This window comes from Lissotriton vulgaris, chromosome 5, assembly GCF_964263255.1.
Source record: "Lissotriton vulgaris chromosome 5, aLisVul1.2, whole genome shotgun sequence".
NCBI classification, from domain to species: domain Eukaryota; kingdom Metazoa; phylum Chordata; class Amphibia; order Caudata; family Salamandridae; genus Lissotriton; species Lissotriton vulgaris.
Window position 1 is genome coordinate 1,562,804,167 of NC_141693.1, and position 19,257 is coordinate 1,562,823,423.

A 19,257-nucleotide genomic window follows, 5' to 3' on the forward strand; every position below is an offset into this window, starting at 1 on the left:
GATGGGCACCGGTTGAGGAGGCCACAGGAACAAGGGCTGCTGGTTGCGGAGGCTGTAGTGATACCAGATGGTTAAATAGGTGTTGCAAAGTTGGCTGGGAAATTATGGGCAGAGGAGGTAAAGTCTGTTGGGTTGACATTTGCTGATACCCAATATCATAGTCTGCAATGCGCTTAGAGAATCAACTAGCACCTCGAACATCGGAGAATAAGGAGGCATGTCATAATGTCTGTCATTTCCAAGGTCTGGGTACTGGTAGCATGAACCGTCCCTGTGTATTCAAAGGCGAGGAAGAAATAATCTTAATCAGAGTAGTTCTGAACACAAAATTAGAGGTAGAAGTAGGGTGGTGGTTACTTCTTGGTCATCATCATCCTTCTCCCCCTCCTAAGTGGAAGCAGCCTACTGTAGAAGCTAAGTCGCCGGCCGTGGAGAGATCTTAACAGGGGAAACCAGCAACATTAGCAGTGGAAGCATAGCCACCACAGGAGAGGCTGAAAGCTATTATTATTTCAAAGATAGTGCGGCATATCACAGCTGGTTAGCTGACGAGACATTCAGCAGTCCAAACGTATAATATTTTACTAACGGGTGGAGGTTATCGACAGTACAAAATCAGCTCCAATGCTGAAGCAGCTGTTGATGAGCACAAATCCAATGTGGGCAGTGATGCAAAAAGAAGACAGGATTTCAGAAGTGACACAGTGGACTTAAAAGTGATTGAAGAAGGAAGACTGTAGTCAGCAGCCATGGAGGCAACAGCTGATGACATATAATCTGACGATATGTAGGCCAAATTGCAGGCAACTAGGAAGCCACCGGCAATTTAAACTTCTAAGATGACATGAGTGACAGGAGACTGACTTTTTAGAAGGTTACTTGTGAATTCGAGGTGCAAGAAATGAAGTTTTCAACAACAGTGTAACTAATGTAGGCTTTTCTGTCAGAAAACCAGGTAACAGACAAGTAATCTAGGATTTAAAGAAAAGGGGCAAAACCCTAAAGACTTCATTTTGGTGCTTGTCAAGTCTAGTTTGCATTTTGCGAGACCAGAATCAGAGCTGGGTGTCGACTAGTCTTTCTTTAAAGTTAAAGCCAGTCTTCATTGACAATCGTTAAGAGTCTTTGCCAAAAAAGTGTGACAGGTTATGTATTTCTTTGGATTATGGGTTAAGCGCCTTGAGATCCTCGCGAGTGAGTAGCCACGCTTTACAAACCCCTGATTGATTCATTGATGTACAGACCAGAAATGCTCTGGGTTTGCAGATCTTCAAAGTATGTTTTTTTTCTACAAGAGCTTCTTGAATACATTCTTCTCAAGAACAGCAAAAGAAATGGCAATGGCTTCCCCTCTTTGAAAATAAGGTTGAAATGGCTTCTAGGAAGACAAAGGGCTTGAAAATAAAGGTTCTTAAAGAGCAGATCAAAAGGACTGCCTTACACTTTACGTACAGTAGAAAACCTGAGCTGTGAAACCTCTGAGGTACGTTGAGTTGAGTTAACAAGGACCCAAAGACAAGGTTCTCACAAGTGTTCACAGCCCTTCAAGTGATAAGTTACTTTTAACGCGGTTTCTTAGCAAGTCCCCTTCTCTTGATGGGTACTCCTCTTCCAAAAACATATCCCTCATGCTTATGTTTATTCTCCCTGACAAAGTGACTCTTTGTCCATCATCTCAGCTCCAGCAACCTTTCCTAAGGAATACGTGTTTGTTCTACAGCAGTTTCTCAAGGGCTTTTATTTACCTTGAACCACAATTTAGAAAACACAGGTTGCATACAATAACACAGAGTAAAGGGGTGCTCTGGTTAATCTTTCTCCAGTGTGTAAGAAAGGGGTGAATCAGGCAAATCTCACATAACTTTTAAAAAAGGCATTTAGTTCCACAGGGACTCCAACTTGTTTTTTTAATTAAAAAATGATTTATACAAAAAAATAGAAGAACCAAATGTACAAATACTTCACATTTTAGCATACAGCAAAATAACCCTCAACATAGTTTTTTTCCCATGTGTAAAACAATATGTTCACATTAGGGTGGAGGGGATGAGCATATACATCTCAAATAGTCCTTATATTTCTGTTGTCCTGCATTCCCAATAGTGTAGGACTCTTTCAGCCACAGTCCAGGTTATACACTTTCTCATCCACAGCATTGTTTTCATGGGTCATTGAATACATTACTATGTGGGTGATATGCTTTAAATAAGGGTAAACACCAGAGCAGTGCCAGATGAATATTGGGTCCTTGATGTCAACAAGCAAAGCAGGAAAGGTTCATTTGACATGATAAACTCTCGGATGAAGGGGCCCAGATGTCTACAGTCTTGCCCATTCTCGTTATTCCTTGGTTGTTCTTCAAAAAACTGACAGTATCATGATGATATGTTTACCCACTAAGATCCCTCAAAATGTAATTTAATAATGACTCGCTCTCAGAGCAGATGAAATGGAGTAAGGCTTGAGAAAAGGGTTTAGAACTACAGTATCAATTCCTAACACATGTTAGCAGCCGTGCTGATTGAGTCAGCAGGAGGTACAACATTGGCAGCTCTATTTACAGTGTGTTGAGTCTGGTGGACACCCATGATGGGATTGAATATATCCTTCTCCAGTTATTCCAATGAGCGATACTGGTAAAAGTGCACCACTGTTTCTCATAGATTTATCGCTTCATTAAGGTGGCAAGGCTGACCTATTAGATACTGTGCACCACCTGGTGTCTAGGAATTACCACAAATTTAATTTTTAGTACAGAGCTAATGGTATTGGGGGGACTGCACTGAAATCATCTTTAGGTTCTCAGGCTTGAAGAAGACTGTCTATTCTTGTCATCCCTACATTAGCCACATAGTGGAAACTGGACTTAAAGAATACACATTCATAGTATGGAAATTTCCTATGGTTTCTCGGCTTTGGTCACATAATTCTCTAATTTTGTGGTCTGAATACAGCAGGTGGAGGAAGCACACGTTGGGCTGAGCACACGTACAGGTACTTGCATATGGAGAAGGACCCTTTAGCTTCCTCTTTTCACAACTCCCCCTGCCAAGACCAAAAGAAAGGGGTTGATGACAGTCTAATCTACATGTTTTTAGGCTTGCCAATAACCCCGTCTGGATAGCACTCTTTGAACCTCGCAACAACTCCCGGATCTAGTAGGTGGATTCCATCCAGCTGATTCCCAAGGGTGATCCTGCAAGAGAAAAAAAGGAAATGAGACTTTTAAAAAAACATTAACAGACAGGACTAGCATCATGATTACAGGTATGAAAATTCTTGTTATCTCAACGTCAGATGCTACCAGGAGGTACCTTGAGATCAGATCTCACCACACAAAAAAGGCACACATGCACATCCTTTTTCATTACATCAGTACTGGGATTCTGTGAGCATGGAGCTCTCATTCATAACCAGTGGTAGGGATAAAAGTTGCCAGGAACAAAATAAGTTTGTAGGAACCTTTGACAAAGAATTCAAAACCAATACGAATACACTTCTAGGTTGCATTTCCCATAAAGTATTAGCCAATCTCTGTCATTACAGAAGTAAGGCACCCTTATGAAAAAAATCCCCCCCAACCTGGCTCCAAAATTAGTTACAGAATAACTAAATGTCTTGGGCATATAGGAACCACTACATAACAGCCACGAGGGAACTGGGAATGAAGAAGAAGATTTGTAGCATGAAAGGAAATTGATTGACCTGATTAACCCGACACTCCTAATTTGCTGGTTATATGTATTTACGATTGTTGTATAATGCTCAATTGCTTGGTCCCTAAGCACTATGTAAACAAAAGACACACAAATGAAGCAATACAATATCAGGAGTCAATTAGAGTAAGGTACGAAAGGAGTAGAAAGTTGTACAGCCAGATCCAAATTATTCCAGAATTTGGTAAATGCACATACATATTGATGTTGACTGAACAGGAACTAATAAGCACCAACCAGAAACTTAGCTAAACCAAATGTTTATTACTAATCATTCAAAGGAAACTAATGGACATTAACAAAGTTTCCACAGAAACTCACCAGGAGCCTGATGCAATCTGAATGAGAATACATCAGTTCATTAGTTGCACAGCTATGCACAGGTAGACTAGGTCTACAGCGGGCCACTTTTCTCCTTTCAGAAAGTTCTCTGATAACAAAACAAATACTTTCCAATGATAATTCTCTACATTTCAAACAGTTTTCTTTCCTAAGCATGCCTTCTTAAAATGCAAATTTCCTGCTAGAAGTCCACTTTATAATAAAATATTGCAGGTGTGCTGCTTGTCAACTAACTGAAACAATGGGAAGAATAGGCTACCCACATGACAAATGATCCTTGATTCAGACACTCCAACACTTTATCCCCCTCCCCCCAAATAAGAAAAATAAATCAAAATTCCTACCTCAAGTACTACAATGCACATCATGTAAATGTAAAATATACACATGCAATAAACATGAAAATACCCAAGCACGATCACTTTGTATTATTACAATCTGTTCTGATGGAGGAAGTAACATATACAAATAAGCTTCATATAGTACATCATATAGTACATCCCCAGTAAAAAGCATAACCATTATATTGCCTTGTATTACACCATCACAGGTAAGTTACATAAGGAAAGTGCTACTTACCAGTATGCATCCGTTCTGGGCATGTAGAGCTGCAGAGTTGTACACTTTGCATAGATCGCCATCTGGTGTTGGGCTTGAATGATTGTATGTTGTTTTTGTCTTCGGAGAAGTCTTGCAGTCACGAGACCGGTGACTCCTCCTTCAGTGTACAGTGCGCATGGGCTCCGGCTCCATCGTTAGATTGTTTTGCCAGTAGGGTTAGATGGAGTAGTGAGAAATAGAGAAGTGTCCATGCGTGATGTATCTAATTAAGATAATACTGGATCAGATAGAGGTATCCAGGGAGGAGGGTGGGCGTGTAGAACTCTGCAGCTCTACATGCCAAGAACAGATGCATACTGGTAAGTAGCATTTTCAGTTTGAGGCATATAAGCTGCAGATTGTACACTTTGCATAGACTATATAGCAGTAATCTCCTCAGTGGTGGCTACCTGTATCTGTTGCAGTAGTTTGAAAAAGTGTTTTTAATACAGCCTGGCACACATTAGCTTGTTGTTTTGCTTGCACATCTACACAATAGTGTTTTGTGAAGGTGTGTGGCGTGGTCCAAGTTGCTGCTTTGCATATGTCATCTAGAGGAATGTTTCCTAAGAATGCCATAGATGCCACTAGTTTGAGTGTGGAATGAGCCCTAGGGGGAATGGTTAATGTGCGTTTAGCTTTAAGGTGGCATATTTGTATACATTTTACAATCCACCTTGCAATTCCTGTTTTGTATATAGGATTGCCTTTATGAGGTAGGGAGAAAGCTACAAAAAGTTGTTTAGTGTTTCTAAAAGGTTTCGTTCTTTCTATGTAATACAGCAATGCTCTTTTGACATCAAGAGTGTGTAGCGCTCTTTCTGCCACGGAGTCTGGTTGAGGAAAGAATACTGGTAGTTCAACTGGCAGTTTAGATGGAAGGCAGAAACTACTTTGGGTAGAAAAGTAGGATTAGTTCTAAGAACCACTTTGTTGTGATGAATTTGTAAGAATGGTTCTTGTATGGTTAATGCCTGGAGTTCACTCACTCTCCCGAGAGATGTGATGGTGACTAAAAACGCCACTTTCCAAGCAAGGTATTGTAATTCACATTTGTGTAGAGGTTCAAATGGAGGTCCCAATAATCTGGTAAGGACTATATTGAGATTCCACACTGGGGAGGGTGGAGGTAAACAACGTTTACCAAGAAGTTTTTAGCACGCGGTACCTTTACCACGCGGCCCTTACAACGCAAGTCGTTACCACGACTTGCGCTGGAGGGCGCTGTGGGATAAGGTATTTTATGAATTTATATTCCAACACCTTCCCTACTGTTACGGGGACTGGTGTTGGAATATAAAATTATAAAAACCCTAAATCCGCGCCCTCCGTCGCAAGTCGCAAGGTACGCGTTGTTACAACGTGCGTTGTAACAACGTACATCCGGGTGAAGCTCTTGGTGGAATTATTCTTTTAAGCCCTTCCATAAAAGCTTTTATTGTTGGAACTTTGAAAAGCAACAGATGTTGTCTGTTCTGCAAGTAAGCTGCTATAGCAGCTATATGTAATCTTATTGATGTATATGCTAATTACAATGCAAAAGATAACAAATGATGTTTTGAATGGAAGCATCTAGTGGGTCAATATTATTGTTAGAGCAATACATGACGAACCTTTTCCACTTTGCAGCGTAGCATGCTCTTGTTGTAGGGCGTCTAGCTTCTTGATAACATTCATACATTTTTGTGGAAGATTGAGGTATCCAAACTCTAGGATTGCAGGAGCCAGATTGCTAGGTTGAGCTGATTGGGATCTGGATGTCTTATCTCTCCATGGTTCTGAGTGAGAAACTTGGGAGAGAGGTGCAGCTTTTGATGTGGCACTACTGATAGCTGCAACAGAGTTGTGAACCATGGCTGTCTTGCCCATGTTGGAACAACTTGGATCATTGTAGGGGAATGCTGTTGAAGCTTCCTCACTAACAATGGAGTGAGTGGGAGAGGCGGAAAAGCGTAAGCACATTTTTCTGACCAGTTCATCAATAGCGCATTGCCTTTGGACAATGGATGTGGGTACCAGGATGCAAAGTTTTGGCATTTTGTGTTTTTGTGTGTGGCGAACAGATCTATGTCTGGTTGTCCCCACATACGAAATAACGGAATGATGAAGTTCCCATTCGTGGAGCTGTTGTGTTTGACGATCGAGCAGATCCGCTTTTTGATTGTGTACTCCTGGTAGATGTTCTGCTAGAAGGTATATGTTTCGCGGAATGGCCCACCTCCAAATGCTCTGTGCTAGACGGGATAACTGGAGAGAGTGTGTCCCTCCTGGTATTTGTATGTAATACATGTAATACATTGCCGTCATGTTGTCTGTACGGATTAAGACAACTTTGTTGAGGAGTTGCGGTTGAAACGATTCTAGTGCTACAGAGATTGCTAACAATTCCAGATAGTTGATGTGGAATTGTTTTTCTGAGAGGTCCATAACCCTTGAGTGGTATGGTTGTTGAGATGTGCTCCCCAGCCGGTGAGCAATGCATCTGTTGTAAGTACTAGCTGTGGAAGTGGCTTGAGGAACGACTGGCCTTTGGAAAGGTTTTTTGTGCTCCACTACTGCAGAGAGCGATGGGTGCGGTAGTCTATCAACACCAGATCTGTTAGTTGACCTTGAGCCTGGTTCCACTGGTGTGCTAGACATTTTTGTAATGGGCGCATTTGTAGTTTTGCACGAGGGACGAGAAAAATGCATGATGCCATCATTCCTATTAGTTGCATGAACACTCTTGCTGGTAGAGTGTGTTGCGGTTGAAATCTTTGAACTAGTGTTTGTATAGCTTTTATCCTGATGGGATTGGGATAAGCTTTGGCTGTTAGTGTTCACTGTTGCCCCTAGATATTGTTGCATTGTAGACGGTTGGAGATGGGATTTGGCTAGATTTACAGTGAATCCCAGATTGTGAAGCAACCGAATTGTTAGAAGAGTGTTTTGTACACAGCTGTTTTGGGAGTTTGCTTTTATAAGCCAATCGTTTAGGTAGGGGAAAACATGAATTTGTTGTCTTCTGAGATGGGCTGCAACTACTGAGGCATTTGGCAAAGACCCTGGGTGCTGTGGTGACTCCGAACGGAAGCACCTTGAACTGGTAGTGTTGACCACCTACAACAAATCTGAGATATTTCCTGTGAGAGGGATGTATTGGAATGTGGAAGTAGGCGTCTTTTAGCTCTATAGTGGAGAGAAAGTTGCCTTGCTGCAGTAGTGAAAGCACTTGTTGTAAAGTGACCATGTGAAAATGGTCTACATGAATGTAACGGTTTAGCTATCTGAGGTCCAGTATTGGTCTTAGAGAACCGTCCTTCTTTGGGGTAAGGAAGTAAAGCGAGTAAACTCCTGTACCTTGATGAATTAGAGGAACTGGCTCTATTGCATCTTTTCGTAACATTGCTAAGACTTCTTGTTTGAGTAGCGTTAGATGATCTAATGACATTGGGCACAGTCTTGGCGGAATGTTTGGGGGTGTAGAAGAGTTCCAGGCTATAATCTTACTGGATAATTTGTCTTACCCACCTGTCTGTTGTGATGGATTTCCAGACAGGCAGGAACTGTGAGATGCATCCCCCGACAGGTGTGGGGAAGCGTAGGGAAGTCACTGTTTGTTGTTAGGGGAGTTGCGGGTGTTGTTACCTCTGCCTCTACCCTTGTTGTTATTACCTTTGTTATCTACTCTATCGTATCCCATAGAAAAAGAGCCTTGGTTGGGACTTTTATAGGAGGATGTCTGGTGTTCTGATGCGTTAGTTTTGGAACCTGCTCTGTAAAAGGAGCGACGAAAGGCAGGCAGTGACTGTAATGCTCCCATAGACTTTGCTGTTTCTGTATCTTTTTTACATTTTTCTAAAGATGCATCAACTGCAAGTCCCAAAAGGTACTCTTGATCAAATGGTTGGTTTAGAATTGTATTTTGCACCTCTTGCTTAAAACCAGACACTTTAAGCCATGCGTGTCTATGTAGTAACACACTAGTATTTATGGCACGTGGTGCAGTGTCTGCTGCATCTAGTGCACATTTTATTGAGGTATTAGTAATTAATTTCCCTTCTTGTACAAGGTCATTAGCTTTGTCCTTATACTCTGTTGGAAGACGTTGAATGAGCTTTTCCAGCTAGTCATAGTGGGCTCTGTCATATCTTGCTAGCAGGGCTTATGTGTTTGCGATTTTGCATGAATTAGCAGCCTGAGACGCCATACGTTTACCTGGCGCGTCTAACAGTTTAGATTCTTTGTCAGGAGGTGGTGTGTCACCTGATCCCTGGGAGTTTGCCCTTTTACGTGCATTGGCTACTACTAATGAATCTAGGGGAATTTGGCCCTTAATGAAAATAGGTTCACTGGGAGCTGCTTTGTGTTTTTTATCAACTCTGGGGTTGAGAACCCTAGCTCTGACTGGGTCTTTAAACACCTCAAGAGCATGTCTGATAAGGCCTTTTAGCCTAGGTAAGACATGAGTAGATTTTTGTGGTTGTGCAAAAGTTTCTAGCAAAAAATCCTCCTCTACAGGGTCTGCATGAAGTTTGACTTTATGATATGCAGCTGCTCTGTTAATAAGCTGTGCAAACCCTACATGATCATCTGGTGGAGATGGCTTTGAGGGGTAGCCATCTGGATCATTTGTTATATCAGGATCAGTGTTATAATCATGCCATGGGTCTGGCTCCTGTGGTGAATTAACAGGACTTAATTGCATTACATCATCATCCAAATCTCCATGCCCCTGTGAATCATCACTATCCTGTAAATCTGGAGAGTGTGGAGGTGAAATTATTAAGTTAGGGTTATCAGGTGGTGGAGGTGAAGGTGGAGGCGAAGTATTAGTAGCTGTATGAATTTTCTTTGGAGGAACTGGAATTTGGGGTAAATGATCTGGTGTCCTCTTTGCAGGTAACTTGGTGACTATATGCCCTGTCTTTGGGTGGATTAATATAGTAGTCTGCTTTGGATCTGGGAAAAAAAAGTTTCTTCGGACTCCACAGACTTGCTTGGCGTTGAAGAATTCTCATTGGGAACTGATTTTGGGTGTTTTGGGACATTGTCCGGTGCAACAGCTTTACTCGGTTCTGAGGTTTTCGTTGCTGTGTGTTTTGATGGCACTAAAGTCTTTTCTATATGCTTCGGTGCCGAAGGTTTTTCAGTTTGTTTCGGGACGAAGTTTTATCTGTTTTTTTCGGTGCCAGTGGTTTATCTGGCTGTTTTGGTGCCAAAGCCTTATCGAGTTGCTTCGGCGCTGACTTTTTATCCGAGTCTTTCAGTGCCGAGGGGTCTTTTATAGGTTTCGGCATCGAGGGCTTCTTCGGTGACAACGGAAGAGGGCGTGGCAACTCGGACGGTTGTGCCTTCGGTGCCGAGGGTGGTTTTTCAGCGCTGAGTGGTTGGCTCAAGCCGGATGGCTTTTGTCTGTCCTTCGGTGCCGAAGGCGGGGCGTTCAAAGTCTTTGTACGGTGTGAACCTGAGCCCGATGGTAAAGGTGTTACCGGTGCCATTGTTTTGGGCTTGGTAGGGGCCAGGGTTTCGGTACACCTGTCCCTTTGAGCTGGAGTGATATAATCGGCATCGGCATCGGCGTCAGAGAAGTCTGCTTCGGAGTCCAGGATCTCTTCTGGCTCCGGAAGGTTATCGGGGCCTGGATTGAAGATGTCCGGAATGGAGCCTGTGCCTTGCTGCATCCCGGATAGTCTTTTTTTGATTTAAATGAAAGGCAGGACTCACAACTGTCCTCTCAATGTTCTGGAGAAAGGCACAAATTGCAAACAGGATGGAGGTCCGAGCGTGGAAATTTAGCACCACACTGTGGCCATTTTTTTAATTGAGTCCGTTCCATCGAAGTCTGTCTATATCGGCATGGGTAGGCCCAACGACCCGCGTCGAGGTTCGCAGGCGTCGAAGAGTGATGGAAGCTTTCGAGGTGCGCGTCGAAGGCACGCGATCGAAACAATACTGTCAGTGAAAGTAATTGCGTGTCGAAGGGGTCTGGAAACGGTTCCGAACCGGAGCGCAGCAAGTTTCATCCGCACTCTAATGGCGGAAAAAACAATCTAATGATGGAGCCGAAGCCAATGCGCACTGTACACCGAAGGAGGAGTCACCGGTCTTGTGACCGCAAGATTTCTCCGAAGACAAAAACAGCATGCAATCATCCGAGCCCAACACCAGATGGCGATCTATGCAAAGTGTACAATCTGCAGCTCATATTCCTCAAACAATAGGTAAATGGCAAAGGTTAGTTAATTGAAATTCGGGTACCAGTAATAAATTAAGAAAAAAAGACTGGGATGTCTAATCCTAAGTTGATATAAAATGCCAAGTAATGTAGCAGAGGGAATGTAGTGACAGGAGATGTAGTCAGGTAGTGAATGCACAACCCCTCTTACCTGAAGACTGTGAATAGCTTCCTTATATACTCACCTCACCAGTGGCCCCACATACAGAGAAAAATCATACGCATGTAAAAAAAAAAAAAAGGCAAACAAAACCCCTCCAGAGCAACCGCGCAGCCATAAATAAATGGAAAACAAACATTAAACCAAAAATCATCCTACTTAAAAAAAAAAACTTTGCAAATTAAAAATTAAAATTAAAAATTTTAATTTGTCAAATTGTAATCTGAGAAATTGATAAAATCAGGATTGCGATATCAGCCTTCCTCACTACTGTATCAATGGAAACGCTTACACAAACATTTGACACACTAAATCATCTAGCTACATAGGAGACCACAAACATATAATTGCAGGAGAGTGCCAATTCATAAATACCTCCCTAGCACAAGGAGAACGAAGGACAGGTGATCCTGCTACTAACATGCAAATAAAATTCACTGCCGGAAGTGAGGCACCATACAGGATTGGACTGATACTGTGAAAGAGCTAACATCGATGTAGCTGATAATACACTCTCTATGCTAGATGAGGGACAAACATGCCTAGCCTTTGTCCTCAAATTCTCGGATGTAATTGAAACTGTGTAGTATCAGACCCTACAGATAATAATACTGAAATTATTAAGCGCGACAGCTACCCCCAAACACAGGGGTGTCCCGGCGCAATAACAACTGGGGGAAAAACAGGCGTCAAGTGCAAAAATGCGACTATTAGTTCTGTACCACTGCTGTCTTGAAGAGCCATGTCTTCAAAGCCTTTTTAAAACAGAGTTCTGACTCGGCGCTTCGGAGTGAAGCAGGGAGGTTGTTCCACAGTACAGCTGTTTTCACTGTGAAAGCTCTTCCCCCCCAGCCGTGCTTTCTTAAAGCGCGGAGTTTGCAGCCAGTTAAAGGAGTTAGAGCTTAACGCCCTGTTTTGTTGGTAGGGGCAGATTCTTTCCTTCTGCCCGAAGTATCTGTTTCCATTTAAGGCCCGATAGGCCATTGTCATAGCCTTAAATATGATTCTTTTTTCCACTGGTAGCCAGTGGAGTTTGTATAAATGCGGAGAGACATGTTGTCGGAAAGGAATCCGGCAGACCAGTCTCGCAGCCGCATTTTGAATCATTTGGAGGCGGTGGATAGCATATTTTGAGAGGCCAAGATACAGTGCATTGGCATAATCAAGCCTAGATGTAACTGCGGCATGTACAACTGTTTTGCGGCAATCTTCTGGAAGCAGGTGCAGCATTTTTCGCAGATTCTTTTTAGCTTACTAAAGCAGATAGTAGAGACTTGTTGTATTTGGGCTGAAAACGTCAGATTTGCTTCCCACTTCACTCCCAAATTTCGAATAAAGGCAGCCGGGGATGGAGGAGTGCCCATTTCCACTGGCCACCATAATTCTGACTCTAGCATCCTACCTTGCCCAAAAATCATAACCTCTGTTTTTTCCGCGTTAAGCTTTAATTTATTAGAATTCATCCATGTAGCTATATCGCGTAAGCACCCCTTGAAATTTTTAAAACCCTCCACTGTCTGCTCTCTGTAGGGAAAAACCAGCTGGGTGTCGTCAGCATAGGAAATAGCTTCACCCCCCAGTTGGCAATCAGAGTGAACAAAGGGGCTAGATAAATGTTAAAAAGTAACGGGCTCAGTGCTGAGCCCTGAGGTACCCCGCACCAAAGTTGCTTCGGTTGGGATTCACATGGCGTGAGCGCAACTTTCTGAGATCGTCCACTCAGATAGGAGGTCAGCCATGTGAGAACATTTCCCTCCAATCCCGCTTCTTTTAGGTGCTCACCCAGGGTAATGTGGTCAACAGTATCAAAAGCTGCGGGGGCGTGGTCAGCAGTATGACCGAGTAAGACGTGCCTCGGCGAAGCTCCCGGTGAACTGCCTCGAAATCCGACAATTTATGCACACAGGACGCCCTGAATCGGCGAATGTGTGACTGAACCGAGCTGAGATGGGGCACGGAGCTGAGACACATGCATAGCTGCTACTGGGGCAGGCCCCCACCGAAGGGGACCAGAGAGCAACTAGTAGTCCAGCCCGCGGGAGAAGGACGGAAACGACGGGGGGGGACCACCTGGGACGCCTGAGCCTTACACAGGAGCGGATCACACAAGTACACTGGCACACAGGACGGACTGGTGGTTGGAGGCGGTGAGCCTGTGACTAGGCTGCACACAGAGAAAGGCTGGCGGTCTTACTTAGAACAGATTCGACGTAAGTGCCTGCCGCATTGACACCCCTGGAGCGCATTACAGGAGGACGCTGAGGAGCGCCAGAAAGTCCCGTCTGAAAGGGGGACAGCGCAGCAGACAGCAAAATGGGGAAGAGAGACCTGGTCGCGAAATCCTCTAGGCAAGAGATTCTAGATAATTATGCGACAGTGCGTCCGCAGGAGGTGACCCCACCCGCCACAGGCACAAGCGCGGACACCGCCTTGCTGATGAGTGCTATACAGGCGTCACGAACAGACATCCAGGACCTGAGGACGGCCCTGGAGGGTAAAATAGGCGAGGTGGGTTCGGAGGTGCTCCTTCTCCGCCAAGATTTCCGGAACTTGACAGACAGGGTAACTACGGCGGAAACTCGGATCGGATAGGCGGAGGACTCTCTTACCACCCTCAAGAGAGACATGGCGGAACTCCAGGCGTCCCTCCGGCAGCTGCTGTGGAAGGTGGATGACGCGGAAAACAGGGCACAGCGCAATAACCTCCGCTTCGTGGGCTTTAAAAAGGGGATTGAAGGGACGGATATGGCGGCCTTTCTACTATCCTGGCTGAAGCAGACGTTCCCGCAGGCACCATTCTCGAACTGCTTTATAATTGAAAGGGCGCATAGGGCACTCCTGGCGAAACCACCGGAGGGGGCGAGGCCGAGGCCGGTTATTGCACGTTTCCTCAACTTTGCAGTCCGCGACCTAATACTCCATGAAGCTAGAAAGCTGGGAGAGATCTGCCTGGAAAATACAAATATCATGATTTTCCCTGACTACAGCCAGGAGGTGCAGAAGCAGCGACGCTCCTATGACGCGGTGAAGGCGAAGCTACGGGATCTACACATCACTTATATGCTGCTCTTCCCGGCAAAGCTGAAAGTGATTCATGCAGGCAAAACACACTTCTTCACTCATCCGGAGGAGGTATGGCAGTGGGTTGAAGAACGACCGATACTGCGAGGGGCGGAGGCCGAAGGGAAACGGATACGTGAGGAACTGGCGGCTGCCAGATTTCGGCGCAGCCCCCCCAAGACTCAAAGACTCCCAAAAAAAAACTTGCACCAGGAAGCGTACGCAGATGACACCGTATTCAGGCTCTAGCGCTGCGGGACAGCGGCGACGACATTCTGCATCTTCAGCAGGGAGTGTGGCACCGGGCTCCAGATTCAGCTACCTGGCCAGACAAGGCTGCTCCGAAGGGGATGAAGCCTCAGGTGGTCGGACGTCGGAGGGTGAGGAGGAGGAAGATCACTCCCTACACCCTTTGGTGACTGCAATCCGAGAACTGGAACAGGAGACGCCCGGCATGGTGGCCGATATGGGCACCGAGACACAGGACTCACATTTGTGAGAGGGGATCGGACTGGTATCAGGGAAGCAGTCTGCCGATGGAGGGTCACGCAAGCAACACACACCCCTTTTACCTACTGTTTACTGTTTACTTGTTCTTATGTTCAGGGACATGATTGGTTAACTGGGCGGGGAAGGAACACCTACCCGCAACGCACATTGCAATTGTAGGTTGAGAAGGGGGGTCCTGTGGGAGGGCGACAGACCATCTCCGCCAGCAGTCTTGGTTCTACTGAATGCGAGACTGAAGGGGGGGTGGTAGGGAGGGGGGACGGGGGGGGGGGGGGTGTTATGGTTGTTTCCAGTTCATGGGGGTTGAAGGGATGGAGGGGGGCAAGGGATGCACATCGTGGAGGACATCCTCACTTGTCAAGCACACACGCGCACCATACATCGATCCCTACCACGAGATGGCAATTGTCACCAGATGTTCACTAGCATGTTGGGTCCGGCGCACGCCCGAGATACACATCGAGTCCAACAGCAAGACGTGAAGGGTCATGCGGACACACAACAGCAATATGTCGATGGGTACACAAGATAGAGACACCACACACGGGAGGGGCATAAAGGTGATGACCTGGAATGTGAATGGCCTAGGCTGTAAGATTAAACGTAGTCTGGTCAACAATTATATTAAAAGGTCCGGGGCGGACGTGGTACTCCTCCAGGAAACACACCTCCAGGGAACTAAATGTGCCTTCCTGGCGAGGGGACAATATAGAGTTTTGGCCCACGCGGGGTTCACATCGGGCTCCAGAGGGGTGGCAATCCTGATTAAGAAACACCCACCTATGAAGGTGGCACAGGTTTGGATCGACCAACAAGGCACCTACGTGGGAGTGTGAGGGCTGTGGGCGAGGAAACAATACACGTTCATCTCAGCTTATGCCCCGCCCAAATTGCAGCTAGGTACATTGAAGGGTGTGGCGGACATTGTTCTTAACACATCAGATACAATACAGATTCTTGGGGGAGATTTCAATGATGTGATGGACCCTGCGCTTGATAGAACGGGAGACCGGAACAGACCCCAGACCATGACCCCGCTAGCCAAAGCTATGACTGCTCTCGGCCTCTTGGATGTGTGGCGATGGCTTCATCCGGATGCCAGGACGTTTTCTTTCTTCTCCGGAGCTCACAAAGTATACTCCCGCCTGGATGATATTTTCATGGCGTGACAGACATTACAAGTGTCGGATTCGGCAGAATATTGTGCCCGGGGAGTGTCTGACCACTCACCACTGTTGCTAGTGATAGGCGGGAGGAGGAGGGAAGGACCCAAAGTGCTTAGACTGTCCGCCTGGGACCTACAGGGTCCGGACATCTTGAAGGACCTGCGTGCTGACGCGAGGGTATATCTGGCAGACAACGTAGGCTCGGTGAACTCTAAAGTGGTTCTTTGGGAAGTGCTCAAAGTAGTGCTCCGGGATAGGGCGCACTGCAGATTGGCGGAAGCCAGGAAAAAAGGCCAAATGGAGATTCAGGCTCTGGAGGCTCAGATACTGACGTTGGAACAGGAACACCTGTTTACCAATGACCCAAGGACGCTCAGACGCTTCGCAGATGCGCAGGCCCAGTATAGACAACTAGTCACGGGAGAAGCCAGGACGCAGGCAATGGCTACTTTGCACCGCATCTATGATGTAGGGGATAAATCTGGTAGGCTTTTAGCGTGGCTCAGTAGGAAAGAAAGGGATGAGAGATGGGTGGAAAGAGTGAGGGTTGGCCCTGATATCTGGGCCTGTATGGATGATAAGATAGCTGACGCATTCGCCGACTGCTATGAAACCTTTTACGGAGCCCGTGAATTAGGGTCCAAAGAAGATGCGATGCAATATATGGCAACCATTGCTCTTCCGAAAGGAGGCTAACCGAACGGACCTAGAGGCCGACATCACTGAGGAGGAGGTTACGGTGGCTCTGACCAGACTGCGTGCGGGGAAGGCTCCGGCCCCAACGGGTTCACAGCGGAATTCTTCAAAAAGATGGCGGATCTTCTGACTCGTCACCTGCTGGGCCTCTTCCGGGACGCCGAGGAGGAGGGACAGTTCCCTCGGGACCTCAGACAGGCCACTATTGTCCCGATCTACAAACCAGGGAAGCCAGCCGAGTACTGTTTGTCCTACCGTCCTATTTCCCTTCTAAATGTAGAGGCGAAGCTCTTTGCCACGGTTCTGGCTCTTCGCCTGCGGCGGGTCATACCAGCACTGATTCACATGGACCAAACAGGCTTCATCCCGGAGAGGGTAACTAGGTATAATCTGAGGAGGACACATAATTGGCTGAGGGAGGTGGCTGGCAGGACAGAGCCACATTGGTTCCTGTCCCTAGATGCCGAAAAGGCCTTCGATGCGGTACACTGGCCCTTCTTGGAGGGAGTACTGGAGCACATGGGGTTTGGACCCAAGTACAGACGTAAGATTAGTTTACTTTATACTGACCCTAGTGCCAGGGTCAGGGTGAATGGAGCAATGTCGCGGGCTTTTCCTATACAACGGGGGACCAGACAGGGATTCCGCCTGTCCCCCCTCCTGTTTGCCTTATCCATCGAGGTGATGGCCTGCGCAGTTCGGCAGGCTACGGAGATTACGGGATTCCAGATGGGACAGGCAGAGATGCAGGAGGAAAAATTGTCCCTGTACGCAGATGATGTTCTGCTCTACGTCACACAGCCAGAAACTACAATACCGGCCCTGTTCACTGAACTGGACCGTTACGGCGCCAAGTCTGGGTACCAGATCAATTGGCACAAGTCGACGCTCTACGATCCCCGAGGTCGGGGCGAATGGCCCCAGTTGCCGGAACGATTGCAGACGACTGGAGAGGGTTTTATGTACTTCGGGATATTTATCACGAAGAAAGGGGACGTATCATACGAACGTAATATCAACCGCGTTGTCAGTAATTTTAAAACTGACGCCAGCAGGTGGCAATCGCTTTCCCTGACGATTCTCGGCCGAGCAGCGATGTTTAAAATGATTTCACTCCCGAGATTTTTGTATGCTTTCCAAAATGAATACTTCCCGGTGCAACCTAAGGTTTTTCAAGATATTCACGCGGAGTTGAGGCCCTTCCTATGGCTGGGAAAGCACCCTAGGGTGGCGCTGGCAACCCTGCAGAGACACCAATATGATGGGGGGATTTCACTCCCAGATCTAGAAGCCTATTACTGGGCGGAACATCTGGCCCCCATCAATGAGTGGATACACGCACCTGCCTCACACCCCACCTATACACTGGAAAGGTATACTATGGGTACGCACACATGTTTCCACTACCTATATGGGGGAAGGGACAGGCCAGACTGCTACCGGCTACTAAAATCACGCTGGGGGCCTGGACAAGGGCGACGAGAGCTACTGGGTGGGTACACATACCTACGAAGCAGACGCCACTCTGGGATTGCTCATGGCTGAAGGAACTCGGCAAGCTGAGAGGGTTTCAGGGATGAGATGACATAGGTATATCTACCCTAGGGGATGTAGTCAGCAGAGGGTCCCTGAAATCGTTTCCCTTGCTACAGACAGAATTTGGGCTCCACCGCTCCCAGTTCTTTAAGTACATGCAATTGCGGCACACTTGGCGGGCAGAAGGGGCAGTAGAAGAGGCACTTCCCGAATACGCTCCACTGGAGGGCCGCCTGCTACAAGACAGGATCCCTGAAAAGGCAGTGTCCCTGACCTATAAAGCTATTATGAATAACAGGCTGAACAGACTGGAAGGCCTTCGGGCCACATGGGAACACGAGCTGGGGGAGATGGAGGACGTGGACTGGGGGGTGGTTCTGATGCACCCCAGGGAGGTGGCGATCAAGTCACGTCTCCGTCTAATACAGTTCAAGATCCTGCACAGGGCGTACTTCGATAGGGTGTGTCTATAAAAAATGGGAAGAGTTTCAGACCCTTGCTGCCTGCGCTGCGGACATGAAAAGGGAGGTTTCTTACATATAGTCTGGTCATGCCCACACGTTGGGCATAGTCTGGTCATGCCCACACGGTATGACCATGGTGTCATATGCCGATGACACCCAGCTAGCGGTTACGATCAGCGGGGATGCGGACCAGGATGCCCCCAGGTTTCAGAGTGGACTTAGGGCGGTGGCAAGCTGGATGAAGCCCAACTGCCTCCAGCTCAACGCGAAGAAGACCGAGATCATGATCGTCGGTAGAAGGGCAGATCTCTGGGGGGACAGGTGGTGGCCTTCGGAGCTTGAGTCGGCTCCGCTCCCGGTGACGGAATTAAAAAACTTGGGAGTGTGGATGGACCCCACTCTCAGTTTTGTGGGGCATACGAAGAAAACGGCTGCTTGCTGTTTTGGAATCCTCCGGGCTCTGCGACCAGTCCTGAAGTTCTTCGACCTCGCACCCGGCAGTTGGTAATACAGGCGACTGTTATATCGCGCCTGGATTATGCCAGCTCCCTCCTGGTGGGGGCTAACCTGGCCGAAGTCACCCGCCTCCAACGCGTGCAGAACGCCACCGCCAGAGCAATCGTTGGTCTTCCTAGATCCTGCCCTGTTTCCAGTACTTTGAAAGCGTTGCACTGGCTGCCAGTCAGGGCCAGAATCCAATTCAAGGTACTGTGCCTAGCCTTCAAAATTCTAAAGGGATCGGCTCCCCAAATTCTTACGGACCTCCTGCCTTGGTACGTCGCCACCCGGC

The 19,257-nt window shown here is 46.8% G+C and overlaps 1 protein-coding gene across 1 annotated transcript in view; it reads right to left on the reverse strand.

The window, feature by feature from the left end:
- Positions 1 to 1,888: 1,888 nt before the first annotated feature.
- Positions 1,889 to 19,257, reverse strand: part of METTL3 (methyltransferase 3, N6-adenosine-methyltransferase complex catalytic subunit) — a 125,510-nt gene continuing 108,141 nt past the window's right edge. Inside the window, exon 11 of the mRNA XM_086923636.1 lies at positions 1,889 to 3,196. Coding sequence (XP_086779762.1) covers positions 3,085 to 3,196 — 112 coding nt within the window. The 3' untranslated portion in view covers positions 1,889 to 3,084. The remainder of the gene's footprint in view (positions 3,197 to 19,257) is intronic.